Here is a 17,945-nt window from a genome sequence, read left to right on the forward strand (position 1 = left end):
CCGGGATCTGCTGCCGCTCCAGGAGGTGACAGCGCTCTGGGTCGGCAAACGGGCGGCCCTTGACCGCAGGGCGACGGCAGGCAGCGGTGGGGACAGCCTTGTGGAAGGCAAGGGGGCGGGTAGAGACTAGGGGAGGCCACCGTGGTATCAGAGACTGTGGGTTTGGCATGCTCCTGCTGCAACTCAGTGGCGGGCCCTTCGCAGGCAGCAATAGACAGCGGCTGCGCCCGGGCCAGCTGGGCCCTCCTGCCATCCCGTGGCCAAAGGGGGTGCTTTGGAACCATTAGGGAATTTATCGGGGATTTGGTGCACGTGTTTCCTGTCCGCTCAAGTTCATTCTTTCTTCTTTACCAACAAAACCACACATCCTCGACCCCAAATGTGAGGGGTTCTCGCCTCCCGCACAGCCGCTCTGCAGCTATTAATCTCCCCGCCACGGACCTCAGCGCGGAGTCAGCGCAGGGTCAGGGGCCCAGGGAGCGGCCGGGGCGTAGGCGGCGAGTCAGAGTAAGGGCGGCACAAAAGTTCTCGGGATACTGGGCCAGGGAACCCTGACATGCTGGAATCCTCGAAAAGATGCGCTCCCTTTCTCCCAGTCTCAGGCAGGGTCCTGGACGCGAGAAGAGCAGCGGGAGCAGGGTCGGACTGCACGCCTTCCGGGTTCCCCAGAAGTTCCCAGGCTGCAAAGGGACGTCGCCCGATGTTTTCAATGCTCTTTCTTCCTGCTAAGGGTGTTGGAGGCCACTTGCAAACAACTCTACCCCCCGCTCCCCACCCCGCTCTCCCAGTGAGTTCTCCTAGTGCAAACCCAAAATAAACACACAGGCGGTTTACAGCTTTTTCAAAACCGCGCTGCGTGCTTTACGCTTTGCGTTCAGTTGCATCCCTCTTTTCCTCTCTCCTCTCGAATTGTCCTTTCTTCTCTTCTATTTCTCTCTTTCTCTCTTTTTTCAAGATCCGCGAGCGTTGCGGACGCGGCACGCTGGCTGCGGCCCGCTTCCTGCTTTCTAATGTTCCATTGTGAGGAGCTTCCATTGTGACGTCGCGCCCCTTCGGCTAGGCTTTGTCTGTCCATATATGGGCAGCTACGTCACGGAGCTTTCCCGGGGCTCAGATAAATAGGCTGGTGGAGTTCCCTGGCTGGGAGCTTTTGGGCAGCAGTGAGCTTGCTAGGAAGCGGCAGGGCTGGTGGTGGTGGTAGCAGCAGCAGCAGCAGCAGCAACGGCAGAGGCGGCGGCGGCGGCAGTGGCGGCGGTGGCGGTGGCGGTGGTGGATCGTGGGGCGGGGGGGCCGCCGGCGCGTGTCTGTTTGTGAGATCAATACCCAGGCCGCGTCCGACCCCCTCGGGCCGAGAGCCCCCCAGCCCTGCCCCCAGCCCACCCCCCGCACACGCCCCCCCCCAGCCTCCTTCAGCACCAGCCGAGGCACCCAAGAGGATTACTCCCCTTTGCCCTCTCTCCTACCCACCCCCCAAAAAGAAAAGATCCCCTCCCCTGGCCCACCCCTTCCCCTCTTCCCTCCCCCCTCCCCCCGAACTTTCCCTCTCGCATGCTTTTCTCCTGCACCACGGATCGCCTCTCGGATGCCGCTTGCCTGGAAGCTGCGTTAGGAGCGAGCGGCGGCGGTGGTGGCGGTGGCGGCGGCGGCAGCTCGGGAGTGCTATGACCGGCAAACTCGCCGAGAAGCTGCCGGTGACCATGAGCAGTTTGCTAAACCAACTGCCTGACAATCTGTACCCCGAGGAGATCCCCAGCGCGCTCAACCTCTTTTCCGGCAGCAGCGATTCGGTAGCCCATTACAATCAGATGGCTACAGGTAAGGGCGGCGGGGAGGCGACGAGGCAGCGAGGAAGGAAAGGGAGAGGAAGAGGAGGAGGGAACGAGCTAGCGATGGATGGATGGGTGGATGGATGGATGGGTGGATGGATGGATGGATGGATGGATGGATGGATGGATGGGTGGATGGATGGATGGAGAGATGGGGGCGCGCTGGGAATTTTCCGGGGGGCGAGTTGCTTTTCCCACCCACTTCCCCCTCCCTCCCCGATCGGGAAGGCTCGGTTGGCGACGCCACGGTAGAGGCTTCTGTTCTCCCGGGTGGGGGCAGCCGCCGACCGGAGGGAGGTAGGTGCGAGCGGCTCTGGGGTTCTCCACTCAGGGGGCGCGATCGCCGGGCTGCGCGCAAGGCGTGGTGCCGTCGCCCCCTTTTCCGGGAGGAGCCGAGCGTCCCTTTCACCCGCACTCTCCCCCCTTACTCCCTCAGCCCCCCACCCGGGATGGAGCCGTGTGCGGCGTGGAGTCCCCGCGGTGGGAGAGGTACTGCGACGCTGCCTTTCCGGGGCGTTCAGCAAACCCGTGGGGGTATGGGGACGGAGGGGAGAGGGAAGGGGTCCACCCGCGCGGGGGCTGCCCCGGGGGGCGATCCCCTGGCCGAAGAGCTTGGGAAGAGCGGCCACTCCCGCCGTAGAGACACGGGCCGGTTTTCCGCCACCCTCCACCCTTTCCTGCTAAGGCTGAGCTTTCTCCTTCCAGCAAGAGCCAAAAGCTTCTTCAGGCCCGGAGGAGGCTGGGCCGGGGTGGGGTGGGGGGGAAGGCGGCGGGAGAGCTCCTTTTGCGGGCAGCACCCCTCTACGTGCCGAGGACAAAGCGTCGGAGCACTCGGGGTCATCGACCCGGGCGCAGTGCGCAAGGAGGGCTTCGTTGGGGCAGGAAAGGCACGGCATCCCGGCGCGGACAGGGCTAGGGGAAGAGGCCGAGTTGTGTGCGCTAGAGAGCGAGAGCCCGGCGCGCTCCGGGTCTGAAACTACCTGTAGCTGCAGCTACCTGCCCGCCCCACCTCGGAAACAACAATGCTTCTGGCGCGCGCGCGCGCGTGTATGTGTGTGTGTGTGTGTGTGGTACGTGAGTGTGTGCGCAGCGTGTGCGGTGTGTGTGCAGCAGCCACTCCACACCCCGATCCGTAGTATTTTGCTGTATCCAGGTTGCGCCCGGGAGCGCGGCACCGCCCGCTTTGCGCCGGGCGCAGCTTTCCTCTTACCCCATGCGCTGCGCACTCCACCCGGCCGCACCTTCCACACCTGGGCGAGGACCTAGGCGCCCCGGCCCTGGAGCCGGCCTGGCTTCACTCACCCCTCCCCTCTCTCCCCCGCTCTCCGCAGAGAATGTGATGGACATCGGTCTGACCAACGAGAAGCCTAACCCGGAACTCTCTTATTCGGGCTCCTTCCAGCCAGCCCCAGGCAACAAGACCGTGACCTACTTGGGAAAGTTCGCCTTTGACTCTCCTTCCAACTGGTGCCAGGACAACATCATTAGCCTCATGAGCGCCGGCATCTTGGGGGTGCCCCCGGCCTCAGGGGCACTCAGCACACAGACCTCCACCACCAGCATGGTGCAGCCACCGCAGAGCGACGTGGAGGCCATGTATCCGGCGCTGCCCCCCTATTCTAACTGCAGTGATCTCTACTCGGAGCCTGTGTCTTTCCACGACCCCCAGGGCAACCCCGGGCTCGCCTATTCCCCCCAGGATTACCAATCGGCCAAACCGGCCTTGGACAGCAATCTCTTCCCCATGATTCCTGACTACAACCTATACCACCACCCCAACGACATGGGCTCCATTCCGGAGCACAAGCCCTTCCAGGGCATGGACCCCATCCGGGTCAACCCACCCCCTATTACCCCTCTGGAGACCATCAAGGCATTCAAAGACAAGCAGATTCACCCAGGCTTCAGCAGCCTGCCCCAGCCGCCGCTCACTCTCAAGCCCATCCGGCCCCGCAAGTACCCCAACAGGCCCAGCAAGACCCCGCTCCACGAGCGGCCCCATGCGTGCCCAGCGGAGGGCTGCGACCGCCGTTTCAGCCGCTCGGACGAGCTGACCCGGCACCTGCGCATACACACGGGTCACAAGCCCTTCCAGTGCCGGATCTGCATGCGGAGCTTCAGCCGCAGCGACCACCTTACCACTCACATCCGCACGCATACGGGCGAGAAGCCCTTTGCCTGTGAGTTCTGCGGCCGCAAGTTTGCGCGCAGCGACGAGCGCAAGCGCCACGCCAAGATTCACCTCAAGCAAAAGGAGAAGAAGGCGGAGAAGGGGGGCGCGCCTTCTGCATCTTCAGCACCCCCCGTGTCCCTGGCCCCTGTGGTCACCACCTGTGCCTGAGGCTCGGGCTCCCAGATCCCCACTTTTCCCTTCCAGTGTCTCCCTGCTGCTAGCCTGAAAGCAGAGGGAAAGTTAGCCACGGAGGCGCGGGGGCCGCACCCTGGCCTCTCCATGGACGTAAGGTCCCTTGTTCCCCTTCGCTGTCCCCTGTTTCCACCCTTTCACACCGGCCAACGGTCGGGGGCCAGGGCAGAAGGCGCCTTCCCCTCGCTGACCCCCCCACCCCTTTAGCCAAGGCGTGGGGGCGGAAAGGTGGCGTCTAGCCGGCTTTGTTCAGTTCGGATCGTCTTGATCCAGGGGCCGCTGGGCCGCGCCCAAGGACCTGCGGGGGACTGAAAGCGGGGCCCGCCCAAGCCTCGCCCGACCCGAGCACCTCACGGGTCCCCCTACGTCTCCCTCGGTTCCCCCTCGAAGACGTGAGAGGGGGAGAGGGTAAGGAGCGCACCAAAGCGCAGAGCTTGCTGCCCGCCGCACGCACGCGCGCCTGCGTGCGGGGATGCGCGCGAGTGTGCGTGCTCGCGTGAGTGTGTCTGTGCGTGTGTATGTGTGTGTGTGTGTGCGCGCGCGCGCGCGCGCGCTCGCACGGGTGTGTGTGCGACTCTTAAGCTGAACTGGGTTGTGTCCACCCCAGACTTTTCCCCAGATCGGATCCCTAGGCCACTGGGGGACTGTCCCAAGCTAGGGGCCTGCACGTGGCCAGACGAGACGGGTCTTCCATCTGCTCGAAAATAATGTTTCTTAAAGAAATGCCTCGGATTCCATCGCCGCGGTGTAGCTACTGCCACTTAGGTTTTGGCCCCTCAGTACCCCTCCTTTTCCTAGTGCTTCCCTGTTAGGCCTCAGGGCAGTTTGATCTGTGAGAAGAAGGAGCAGCCAGCCATCACTGAACCTGCCTTTTAGAAAATATCTTTTCTCAGCCCCACTTTTAAAATTCTATGTCCTGAGTTTGCCCTCTGCCCTCCTCTCAAAACCCAGCTCTCCTCCCTTCTCCCCTCTAAGCCTTCTCCCATCTCTTTCAAAATTTTTTCCCAGAAAGGCAGGCCTCAACCAGCCACCCCATTTCACCATCTTTTTGTTTTCTTTCACTCATACCCATTTCTCCTTCCCACCATTGGTGGGAAAGCAGGCTCATTTTTTCGCCCTTGATCATCAACAGAATTCAACTCACGTATTTGGAGTGTGCGTGCGTGTGTGTGTATGTGTGTATATATATACACACATATACACATACAAATAGAGCATACACACAATATGTAATCTAGCAAAATAAAATCTAAGGTACTCGGCTATCCAGTGCAGCGCACTGGAATACAGAGAATTTGTAGACATACAGCTTTAAGTGATTTCTTTTTTATGAAAATTTTAACTGTTGAGATTACATCTACCTATGCATGCATGTATGTATGTATATATACATATATATCTATGTATGTAAATATATACGTACATATACACACATACACATCTCTGTCCAAATTTTCCTCAAAAATAGGGAGATTTTTGCATTAATCCACATTGGTGAATGAGACACATCTTTTCCATACCCCAGTCTAAGCTTCTCCCCGCCCTACCTCACTTCTTCTCAGGCACCCCGTCTTCCTCAAAACTTCTCCACGCAGGGGTGACTCTTTTGAAGTGGAGCAGTAGGGAAGGTTGCTCTGTGACACAGCTTCCAGCTGAATGTACTGTCCCCTGTTTGTGTCATTTCTCCTGTGGTCAGTAAGCTGCCCAGAGAGAAGGAACAAAGGTCTGGAGTTTACAGAATGTCTGTTTTTAAAGTCACTTTATGCGTTTCCCACCTTTTTTTTTTTTTTAAAGGAAAAAAAAAAAGCACTGTTTTTGTTTTGTTTTGTTTTGTTTTCGGTGGTGGATAAATAATACTAAAAGGAGTCTAGTGAAAGGAGAGAATCAAAGAGCAGGGGGATTGTGGATCCCCAGGTACTTGGACTTTTTGTAGGAGGAGAGAGAAGAGGATGAAGTTTGCCAGCAGGGCCCATATTTTTTCAGCTGAAGGGTAAAATCTTTCTTTGCAGAGACAGTATTTTGCTGAATACTTTTTATAATGTGATGATTATTAAAAACAAAAATTTTGGTCACTTCAAAGCTAGAAGGAGGAATCAGATATCCTTTAATATTTTTTCCTTGCTCCTTCTGGCTTATGCATGTCACTGCATGATAACTCTGAGTTTTCCTTTGTTTTAATAAAACTGTTCTCAGACATTTAAGCTAAACTAAGAGAAAAATAACTTTGTTGCCAAAAGGTTGTGCTATCCAGATTTTTTTTATATGTCTGCATGTTTGAAAAAAACAACAGAAGAAAATGCACTCTAACTTATGTGAACTGAGAGAAAAAAAATCAGGTTTTAAACAGGAAAACCTATGGGGAATGATATTTTTTGAAAGACTTTTGTATAAAGTTGAGTACTCAGAAAAAGACAAACCAGATGTAATATATTTTGTGGATGTTTTTATTTCTTGGATTTATAGTACCTTATACTAAGGTTAAAAAAATACGCTTGATATTGTGAAAAGGTGAAATTCTTCACCAACATTTCATCTGCTCTTTTGTCACATTGTTATGCCAATATAATATAGTTAATGAAAACAGCATTTTTAAAAACCGAAATATTGAAATGGTGTAATGTTGTACCATTTGCACTGTGAGCAAATGCTAATACAGTAAATATATTGTGTTTGCTGACAATCAGCCGGCCTATAAATCTCCTTATTTTATTTTCTGTTTTCATAGCATAAAGTTTTGGTTTGGCCTGTTCTTTGTCTTGTTTTGTTTTTGGCTGGTAGTTGGTTCGATAGGTTCTTATGCCTGGTTTTGCCATTCTTGCTCTGAAAACTCTGTGTGGAAACATGGCATTTGTCGTCATTGGAAGTTGGTCAGAATTTGGTGTGGGTTCTGGTATTTCCGATCCAGTGTTGAGTGTTCGCTGTGGTTCTAAGAGAAGAGGATTCTCCTCCACCCTTTGGGAGCCTCAAAACTGCTGGAAAGGTTAGGCGAACGGATTAGATAAAGCCACGGGATTCGGGGCTCATGACTAGAACCTTCTAGAACCCTTCTCTCTGATTTCCAACGGGTATGTGAAGGTAGAAAGAAGGGAACCTCCTGGTTTATGAACTGTTGCTCTGACGGTCACAGGGAGCACCAGAACAGAACTCAGAGGGTTTCTACAGCCACAGTGAGTGGTGCTCCTGCCAAAGCTTTTGAAGCTTGAAAAACAGGTGGAGACTTGAAAGGGGTTCTTCAGAGTTGGCAAGATAACCAGAGAGATTGGGAGCTCTTCTGTGGTCAGATCATTGGGGAAAATCATGTTTAAAGTTCTATAACTTCAATCCCACTTGAATGGGATTCTCCAGGCCTCATTATTTGTAGCTGCCTGAGAAAGGTACTCCTGGATGAAAAACTGCTTTTATGAACTACCCAGGGATCTGATGCTTTTAAGAGAAGAAAGAACATTTGGGTTTGGAGAACATACAGGGAATGCTTTATCCAGCATTAATTCTTCATGTATTACAACTTCTGTCTCCCATGAAAGTGATACTTCCCTTCCTGAGCTTTCTTCCCCAGAACCTTCCCTGTCCTTTACTGAGTTTCTTTGCCAGTCCTAGAGGTTTCTCTTGAAGAGACATGCACCTTCCACGTCCTTTCTGTGTCCACAGCTCCATCCTATCCCCTGACCTTACATCCTGCAGTCTTTAGAATCCTTCATCTCCGTGAGGCTTATCCTACAGCAGTCTTTGGACCAGTCAGCCCTGTCCCCCTCCCTTTCTTCCTGCCTTCCCTCTAAGACACTCACCTGGGCTCCTCTTCCATGCATTCCTGCATGTTATCTGTCTCCTCAAAGTTTGGGGGCTTAGCATTTGATACCGAGCTATGTAAATGTCCTGCCACACATGACCGGGGGACGGTGTCTCAGTGTCTGAGATGCCAACCAGGCCAGCCATACGGTGACAGAAATGTATAACATTTCTGCTCAGAAACTGCTCTTGCCACCTCATTGCAGGCCCATCACAGTGAAAACTGTGGGTGATATTTCTGTTGAGTTACCAAGAAATTGAGGGCAGACTTGAGTGGAGGAGGTGGGCTGTGGCCTTAGAAAAGAATGTTTTTGAAGTGAGAGATCAGTAGAGAGAATGCAGTATGGAATCTTAAAGTTTCTCACCCACGCAATTCTAGGTCACTGGCTGCCATCTTGAATTCCTTTCTCTCACCTCAGGAAACTTGAAAAATTCTGAACTGCAACTGTAAGTACAGCCACGAGGAGGTATCCTTCTTTTTTTAACAAAGGGAATCCAAAATGGCTGTAAAGTCCTAGTGGTTGAGCATATAATCTATCTCTTTGCTAAACTAGACGATTCCTTCCAGATCGTTATGTGTTTTTCAAGTGAATATTATCAGAGAAAAATAGCGTCACTGGGTGTCTTCTTAGTTAGCATCCAGCCCCACCTGCACCTTCCCCAATCAAACCAGGTCTTCAGAGTTGCACTTTCGTCAACAGTGTACTATGCTGCATGATTAATAAACTCACTTCCCATTGGTTCATGTTACTCAACCCAACCTGGTTTAACCACCGGGTTACTTGGCAATATGGCAGCCCGCCTAGCTGGCACCAGCCCCGTGTGGTGTAATTTCTGATTCACACTTTGTAGCTAGATAAGGCTGTCTCAGATAGCATCATACCAGCAACCCAACCTGCCTGGGTTTGTAAATATAGGGAGAGGAAACTCAACCCTGAAACTTAGGGATGAAGTGGGGAGATGGTGGAGGAAGGGCCTGGCTAAGGCCATCATGAGATGGAAACTATGGAGGCTTTTGAAGAAAGGCCCAGGAGCAAAATCAGGCCTGAAAACATAGACGAGGTAGAGGACTCGCTCCTTCTAAGCAACTCATGAGGCGTTTGGGGGAATGAATGAAAGGATGTGCCCCCCCCCCCACACACACACACACCTCGGGAGTGGCATACTGAAGGCGATGACTCCTTGCAAAATTGGACTCAGCGAACTGTAGTTAGGTACAAACGAGGAGCTACTTTGTGAGAACTGGGGACAAGGAGTGCCATATGTTTTTATATGGTAGCGGTGGTGATGAGTGTGTTTAAGCATGTGTCTATGTTTATTCACAAGTATATAAAAAGGAATAGCAAGGTGAATTCTGGTGAATGAAGGCAGTAGCTTATGGCCAGTCCCTACTGATCCCATTTTGCTAGTCCAGAATTCGCCTGCCATTGATGAGGGGGTTGTGAGCTGCCTTTTCCTGGCCTTGACTGGCTCCCCTGGAGTCCTGGAATAATAGACCAGGGAAAGTAGGAGGCCTCTGTGTGTCCCAAAGGCTAGAAATCATACTGGCAGAATCTTAACAACTAGGAGAAAATGACTTTCTAAAAGGTGCCATGGGGTTTTAAAAATAGGTCGTAATCCTAAATCTATTCCAAGTGGTTCTCTGTAGAAAACCTACTCTTTGTGCGGAGAGAATGAGGGCTCCAGAGGAAGAGAAAGGATCCAAGAGGATCTCGGAACCCTTTGGTCACATGAGTCCCTGGGATAGCCCTGAGGACACGATCACTTCCCCCCCATCTGTCATTCACAGAGGCTAGAAACAGGTCTGGCCTCCTCAGCCTCTCTCAGCATCCCAGCTCTTGAAACTTCACCACTCTCTTTGCATCAAGCTTCCCATCTACCCCGTCTTTAATATTTTCAACAATTGGTCACTTTCACAGCCCTACGCAAGAAAAGAGGTGGGCCAGGATTGGGGGCAGTGTGATGAGGTTTTCCCGGATTTGCGCTGAAGTCTTTGATATGCCTGTGCCCAAACAGGAAGATACCAGGCCCTGACTCTTTTGCCTGGAATCCTCATTCCCCATCCTCGTCAGGGGTGCTCCGTCTGGGATCTGGAATTGGGGCAATCCCTACCACCACCCCTGCTAGCCACCAGGAGCACAACGCCCCTCTGCCCACTGACCTCCCCATGAAAATAATTCTTTCTTCCCTTCAGCAAACACACAGATGGCCAGAAGGAAGGCTTCTGAAGAATCTGACTGAGGAGCTAATGCGAACAGTGCCTGGCCACAAACAAGAAGAATGAGAGAATACGAGGTTCTAGATGGTGGTGGCTACTCAACAGCAATGCCCTAACTTCTAGGTCGGGTGGGAGTTGGACCATCATGTGGTTTCTTTAATGTCACCTAACCTGCGTCTTGTCTCCTGGGTGGCCCCCAGCATATTTTCTCAGGGCCAGGACTCTACGATCCTCCAATCCTGTCGTTTCAGTGGTGTCCTCTGGGCCCTGCTCACTTTGCGTGGTCCCAGGCTGGCTCTCCGTGGGAGGCCTGCCCCAGGCCTGTAGCCATCTTTACCTCAAGCCTTTCACAGTGGCATCACGACCCAACAGGAAACAGACTGCTGTTTTCCGACCTAGACGACAGCAGAGTTGAGTTTCCTGTTGGGTTACCCGCTGAATTCCCAGTTATAGTCTCAGGAACGCTTCTGCCTCTCAGCTCCCTGGAGGAGAGAGAAGTGTGATGCCCCTGCGTCTGGGGACGCCCAGCCGTCCTCAGGGGAAATTACCCTTGTCCATGGACTTGCATTCTCTGGGGTGGCTCACCCCAGGGGATGTCCTCCACCCAGAAGGCATCAGGCCCCTATCTCCAGGAAAGGGAGAGAGATGAGCGACCAGAACAGAACTGGGCCTCGAGGCCCTTTGTCTTCTCAAAGATAGGCTGCAAGAGTTCTGGCACTTTCTGTTCCTTAGTATTTTGCCCCTCCAGGTTGTCCAGGTGCCTAAAGATCTTCCATTCCTTCTTGTTCCCGTCTCCCCGCTGCTTAGGAAGGTCAGGCCATCAGAGCAGGAAAGGCAGAAAACTTCCGGTGTCCATGCGACTCCAAGGTATAAGGAAAGCTTCCTTTGGGGCACTTGTTACTACTACTCAGGCCTCTGTCCTGGGAATTAAGAGGCAGTTTGATAACCCAGCAGCTACTCCGGCTGGTCTCTTGGGGCCCTTAACCAGCTTTGAAATTGTCACCTCCATCCTAGATCTGAATCTCAACTATGCCACTTTCTTGTAGTGTGATTGTCAACAAATCTCTTAGTCTCTCCGAACCTCAGTTTCCTCCTGTCTTATCATTGCCATTGTGGGGTTCAAATGAGGTCATGTATAGGGTACCTGGTTCATTGTGGGTGCTCCATAAATGTGACTTATCTTTCTTGTCCCTTGACCCTGCCCCCTTTCCATATCCCCAAACACAGATGTGAGAAAGAGTGCTCTGTTTCCACCGGGGATGGGTACACTGATTCCAACACGGCCAGAGGAACTCGAGTCCTCACCATCACTGCCAACTCCAGGTGTCCAGTGGACATCTGTGTTCTGAAAGGGAATCCCCTCCACCCCACCTCTCAATCTACCCAGAGGACACGCGTCCTTACCCCTCTTGGCCACAACTACTGTCATTGTTGCCGTTTCCTGGCCTGGTTCCTGACCCCTTCCCAGGTCCTTTTGTCTCTTTCACTTAGACGGGTGGATGTAACACCTTCCTGATCCAGTATCATATGCAAAGTTAATTAATGTGTCATTGGGCTGTTGCCTGCTTCCTGATCCTTATCAGGGATTTAAATGAAATGCAGCAGCCCCAGTTCCTCCTCATCCATTCCTCTCCCTGAATCAGGCTCTCTCTTAGTCATCAGTCCTTGACCTCAGCCTTCTGGCCAGTTCTCAGCTTCTAACCTCAGGCCTAGTGACATTGCCCCTGCCCAACTCTAGTTTGGGGGCAGAAGCGCCATCCAAGGTTTTCATGGAAGTAATGTTTTGTGAGAGAATCAAGGACATCTGGGTCCTTACCTCATCCTACCCCCTTAGGTGGTTTTCCCTAGATTTGCAGAGTCATAAGAAACCTTAAGGGGCTAGCACTCCTTTTTAAGTAAGGAAACGGGGGGCCTCCACAGATTCTGTGACTTGTCCAAGATCACATACCCAGTAAGGGCAGAGCCAGGATTTCAGATCCAGACTAGAGGGTCCCAGGGAAAGGTACTGATTGCTTCATTTACTTAATAAACATTTGTTGAGGGCCCGCTATGTGCAACATGTTCTTCTAGGCACTGAGGATATAGCAATGAACAAAAAAATTCTCTGTTCTCAGAGCTTCCCTTCTCCAGATTTTAAAAACAATACGTATTATGTCATACTGTGATATGTGTTATGGAGAAAAATACAGCTGGGGGAGAAGAATGAGGAGTGCTGGGCTGGGGGGTACAGTTATATATAGGGTGGTCCGCGATGGCCTCATGGGGAAGGGGCCTTTGTGCATAGAAGCAGACAGTGATGGAGCGGGCCATGTGGCCATCTGGCAGAGAACACTGCCAGCAGAGGGGACGACGAAAGTTAAGGTCCTGGTGAAGGTGAATGTTAAGGTCCTGGTGATGGTGAATGTTAAGGTCCTGGTGATGGTGTTCTTGGACTGTTGAAAGAAGCACATGGAGCCAGAGTGGCCGGAAAGTAGTGAGGACAGACGTCAGCCATAGGAAGAAGTCAGAGAGGTGTGTAGAACCAGATCTTGGAGAAAGCAAACAAACCCTGACGGCTGACAGTCAGGGAGAAGTCCCCAACCCCAGGGGAGAGCTATGACCTGTACCTGGCCTGCCAAGCCATAGGACAGGTGTCCTCTTCCTCTGCCCAGGCTGCCTCTCCTTTCAATCCTCAAAGCCCCCTTCCTCTGCTCAGCTTCATAACCCCCCTGATGCAGTCTTCTTAATCTTTCTTTCATGTCCTCTCGGAGGCCACTGATGATTCCTAAACTCCAGCTTGGACAAGGAGAGACAGAACTGCCTCCTTTGAGAACCACAGCCCGAGAACCCTTTCTCTTCCTGTTGACATTTGCATTGGTGCCAAGTTCCTAATAAGATGGATGACTCTTCCAGCTGCCCAGCCTCAGAGTGGGAATCTCCCTTGGCCTCAACTCTCAGAAATCGCTCCTGCAAAGCCAGCTCCCCACAAGTCTATGGCTGGATTGGCCGTGTTTCCTGCCTTGGCAAAGAGCTGGTGGATGGCCAGTTTCCTCCAATATGCTCATATTCTCACCCCTACCCCAGGCCCTGAACATGCAAGATGGGATATTCCTAAAACCATTTGGTCTACAATACTCCCTGCCACGAGCTCCATTTCCATGGATTTTTGCAAATCTCAGTCTCACTACATCATTTCTATAGACTCATCTAAGTATTTTCATTCTGGAGGAAAACAAATGTCTTTACCCTGCGTTTCTTTGGTCTCTCACTTCATGTCTTTCCAAAAGCCCCCCTCAGTCTCTGCCTTTCCCTGGCAACTTGGCGCCATCCAGAGCTTCTTTGCATTTCATTCACTCATCCATTAATTTAGCAAAACTGCATTAAACCAGACACAGTGCCCACCCCTTGGTGGGGGTCGGGGATAGCAGGCAGAACAAAGATGAACATAAACAGGACACGGTCTCTGCCCTCGAGGATCTTCCATTCTGTCAAGGAGACAAATAAACAGACAATTTTAGTATTTTGGACCTGGTGTCATGTGATGATGGTCCTTGATAGGAAGGACCTAAATCATAGTCTGGTAGGAAGTAGAGGAGGTGGGGGAGACGGGGAGGCAAGTGAGGGAAACTTCTTGGAAGATCTCAGAAAGTCCCTTCCCAGGTCCCACAGTAATAACAAAACCACTAAGCAATGGAGAACTTACTGCATGTCAATCACTGTGCTAAGGGCTCTTCACGAATTATCCCATCAGACTCCAGGCAGAATGGATCCACCCCAGGAGGCTCACTTGGTGGCCTATGGGGCTACTCACTCTCATGTCCCTTCCCTAAGGAGGAAAAGAAAATCCCAGTGGTCCAGAGGCCTCGGGAAACAACAGAGCAGCCCCGCTTCTCGGGAGCCTGCCCAGCTGGCTTGGTGGAGGTGGTCCAACCCAGACGACGCTTCCTTGTGTTACATTCTGGTTGCTTCTCCTTGCTACAGGGCAGACTTTTCCATGGCTGGGGAAGGGGTAAGGGTGGGGGCTCTATCTTTTGATTTCCCATGTGCCTTCCAGAGAGCATCCCTTGGCTGACCTCCCTGCCTACTCCTCAGCCCAGACCTACAATGGTGAGCTGAGAAGAAAAGCCGCCCCATATCCTTTTCCCTTTGGGCACTCGGCGTTCTGCTTCCACAATTCCAAACATGGACAGACCTCTGCCTTCCCTCCCCACTCAGCCCACCCATCTGCTTCTCTTTTGCTTCTGGTTGAAGAGCTCAGGCCTTTCAGCCAAAAGACCAAAGCTATATCTTCAGTCCCAGCACCGCTTTTCTCTGTGTTAGACTCAAGTCAGTCTTGTAACCTGACGGAGCCTCTGTTCTCCCATCTGTCCAATGGGGTTGATGCCCTATTCACAGGGCTGTTGAGAGGATCCGCTGCAATATAAAATCATGAAAGAGAGCTATTCTGTCCCAGAAGCCTGAAGAAGACTATTGGAGGATGCTTTTTTCCTTCTACAGGTGAATCTTCTGGGCAGATGTTCTAGGGAGAGCTAGGTGCTAGGTCTGAACTTTTCTTAATAAGTCAGATGAGAAAAACCACACAGAGTCCAGATCACTCAGCGATAACAGCCCAAGAATGATCCCCGCTTCACTGCTGGAAACTTCACTTTCTGGATCTTAGGGTACTGAAGTTGCATCCAATGAGATTCTATGACGTCAAGCAGTTGTACACCTCTGGGGTCCGCTGCATCAGGAGTGAGGTGGCCTGGCTTCTAGTCTTGCCTCTGACATTAGGACAAAGCTGTTACATTTGCAAAGTCGGTTCCCCTCTGGGTCTCAAAGTCCCTGTCAGAAAAGTGAGTAGAGCTGATGATGGACCCGGACAGCACCTCCAGCTCTGGTGCGCAGAGGTTCCAGTGCACACAAGACCCATCCTTCTAACTCTACAGCTGGGGGCTGAGCCAAGGCCCAGCAGGGGCAGGATGAGGACGAGGCCTCTGCTCTTGTTCTCCTGGGCCCAAATCAAACGACCTTGCTTCCTGCTGCTCCGAAGGGCTGGCCTCTCCCCATCCCCACTGGCTCCTTGGGGCCTCTTTCCCTGACTCTAGCTCCTTCTGGCCTGAGTCCTTGGGGAAAATATTCTGTGGCTGTGTTTGTTTCTTAGAATGTGCTTTTTAACACTTTTTCTTTCATATTTGCCTGAAAAGTACATAGCAACTGACATTTAGTGAGGGCTCAGACCTCTACCCTGAGCATTCCTACTGCTGGGGACCCTCCAGTTTGAGATTTAACCCCAAACCCACCCCGTGGGCCTCTGCCTCTCCTTCCAGGACCTTGTCTCAAGAGAGGCCTCGCAGGAGGTCCTGGAACCTCATTCCTTCTTCCCAACCCAAAGCCCAATCTCCTCCCCATCCTCCTCCCAACAGGCTTCCAGGAACCAGCAGCCTCTCCCTAGCGGCACACCCTCTCTCCCTTATCGCCAACCAGCATCACCCATTTATTCCATCCCTTACTCCACCGGAGCGTCTGCTGGGTTACCCAACCTCCCCTAGGTCAAGCCTCTGTCGGATGGCTTGAGTCATTATCTCCATCTCCTCCCAACCCTCCCAGGTCCCCAGGCTCGGTCTGGTTTAGCAGGCTGGGAGGGAGGGCTCCTTCCCTTCCATGTGCACGGCTTCCAAGGCCCTATAGCCTCCTGAGACCCGGATTTTCCTGATATTCGGCCTAACTCTGTCTTCTCTGGAACAATACCTGGAATAATACCTGGAGGGCCTTCTCCTATCCTGAGCACTACAGACTCCCCATCACCAACCAGACCACCCAGCAGGTCACATGAGTGTGCCTGCTGCCCATTCCTCCACCACAGCTCCTGTCCTGACCACTCATGGAAACTTGGATGCAGCAGCTGATCCTGCTGGGCCTCAGATGACACATCTATAAAATGGGCATAATAATACCTCTCCAGCCTCAGGCAGGACACTTGGCCAGCTGACGTCCTGAGGTCCCTTCCGGTTCTCTTGGGTCTGCTCGTTCTTACCTCTTTCTCTCCCTTACTCTTAGAACGTCTCCCTCTGCCATCACTGAAGATTCTTAGTTCACTGAGTCCCTCATCCGCATGCACCAGCTCGCTCCCATCCATGTCCTCGTTCCCCGGGTCTCTGCAGGCTTTCCTGTAAAAGTCTCCACACAAGTCCAATAAAATCCCGGAGACCAGGCCTCCAGACAACCCCTCCTCCTCTCCTCCAAGGTTCAGGCCACCGCTTCCCACCCCCTCGCACTTTCCAGACATTATCCAGGGAAGCCCAGGCATTAGAGAGCAAAGCCCAGTTTCCCTCTGGGAACAGAAGGCGGGCTCTGTCCTCCGTGCACACAGCCTTCTGGAGCTGGTGGCAACCTCCACAGTCCATCCTGCATGCAGCCAGGGTTGCCCAGCTCCTGTCTTTGAGCCCACCCTGGACATATATGCACACAGCAGCCCTACTCAGTTCTCCCACGAGCCCGGTCTCTCCTGTTTTCCCTCCCCCTCTCCAGTTCTCTCTCTGCACCGTGCTCCTAGAACACACCCTCCCAGCCCACCAATCCTACACACGCCACTGCACTTTACAAGCATCAGCTCCAGAATTTCCCAGTTCTCCACTTGCTCCTCTCCCCACCCCTCCAACTCCTCCACCCCCAAAGGGTGGGCCTCTGTCTGCCCACAAGACAAGGATGCCTCGGCTCCTCCCTGCCTGACTCGGTAGGAAGGGTCTTCCGGGCTCATCCCAAAGACCCTCACCTCCCTTTCCCTCTGAAGAAAAGCAGCGCAGACCCCACCAGCCCAAGCTCCCCTCCCCAGCATCTGGTGAGAGGACAAGAAGAAGCAAGAACTGTAGGTTCTTTTCCCCGAGACTCCTAGATTTTGTACCAAAATGCAGGGTGTGCTCCTGTTTGCATTTTTTTTTTTTTTGTTTCCTTTCTGAAAATAACCATGAAACTATCATTTCCTCCCACTGCCTTTTCCCTATCTTATTTGGATTAGCAGAGTTGCTGGGAGAGGTGGTTTGGAGCCACTGAAAGCCTCCTTCTCTGGCCTGAGTCCGGCTTTCGAGCGGTGCTGCCACGTGGGTGCCAGGTCTCACAGGGTAGAGGGAAGGAGCACAGATGTTGGGCGTGATGGGTCCAGGTGACCCCAATCAGAGACTTCTGAAAACCAGATTTCCACCAGGCTTTGCCCCCAAGTTGGCAAATATTGGGAACAACTCTGCCCAGGTTGTCCTTCAGCTGTAGCTTCTGGGGTTTGGGGAGGGACCGGCAGCTCAGACTCTTCCCATGGCTGACAAGAGAAGACACTGCACTGGTTGCGGACTCTCGAAGGAATGTGGGGGATCAATGCAGAGGAGTCTGTACTTACACAGGAATGAAAATGGGGTGCACCCTGGAGGGGAGTATATTTCTCTTTTTCCATTCTGTTTTTATCCAATACCTCCTCCCAGGCAGCCATTCCGGGCATTGGTGCTGGTCCACCAAGAAGCAAAACTCTACTGACCACACCTGATCCAGAGTTCAGGGGGGTGGATCCGAGAGGCTCTCGAAGGAACCTGCCCCTCACTCCGCCCGAATGCCTTCAGGGTCCAGCCCACCGAAACCCATGACTTGCTTGAAAAATTGGGTTCTCTCCACTCTCCCTGATCCTTGCTGGCCTGCAGTTCTCAATGCCTCTCGAAGAGGTCCAGACACAGCGCACTCTGGCAGAGGGGAGAGCAGTTACAAGTGGAAGGGCGAGAAGCCAGGCCTCCTTGCCCTGACAATGCTT

General features: G+C 52.8%; 1 protein-coding gene across 2 annotated transcripts; it reads left to right on the forward strand.

Annotated features, from left to right (window-relative positions):
- Positions 1 to 1,251: 1,251 nt before the first annotated feature.
- Positions 1,252 to 6,874, forward strand: EGR3 (early growth response 3). 2 transcript variants are annotated; one of them, XM_023534539.1, is made up of 3 exons: positions 1,655 to 1,815; positions 2,263 to 2,315; positions 3,158 to 5,495. In XM_023534539.1, exons 2-3 carry the CDS (start codon positions 2,276 to 2,278, stop codon positions 4,165 to 4,167), a joined length of 1,050 nt encoding a protein of 349 aa, XP_023390307.1. In that variant the 5' UTR covers positions 1,655 to 1,815; positions 2,263 to 2,275; the 3' UTR covers positions 4,168 to 5,495. The 2 variants fall into 2 exon arrangements, with proteins under 2 accessions (XP_011364942.1, XP_023390307.1); XM_011366640.2 differs by lacking the exon at positions 2,263 to 2,315 and having other exon boundaries at positions 1,252 to 1,815; positions 3,158 to 6,874.
- The last annotated feature ends 11,071 nt before the right edge of the window (positions 6,875 to 17,945 follow it).

The sequence above is a fragment of the Pteropus vampyrus genome, unplaced genomic scaffold (assembly GCF_000151845.1).
Source record: "Pteropus vampyrus isolate Shadow unplaced genomic scaffold, Pvam_2.0 Scaffold126, whole genome shotgun sequence".
NCBI classification, from domain to species: domain Eukaryota; kingdom Metazoa; phylum Chordata; class Mammalia; order Chiroptera; family Pteropodidae; genus Pteropus; species Pteropus vampyrus.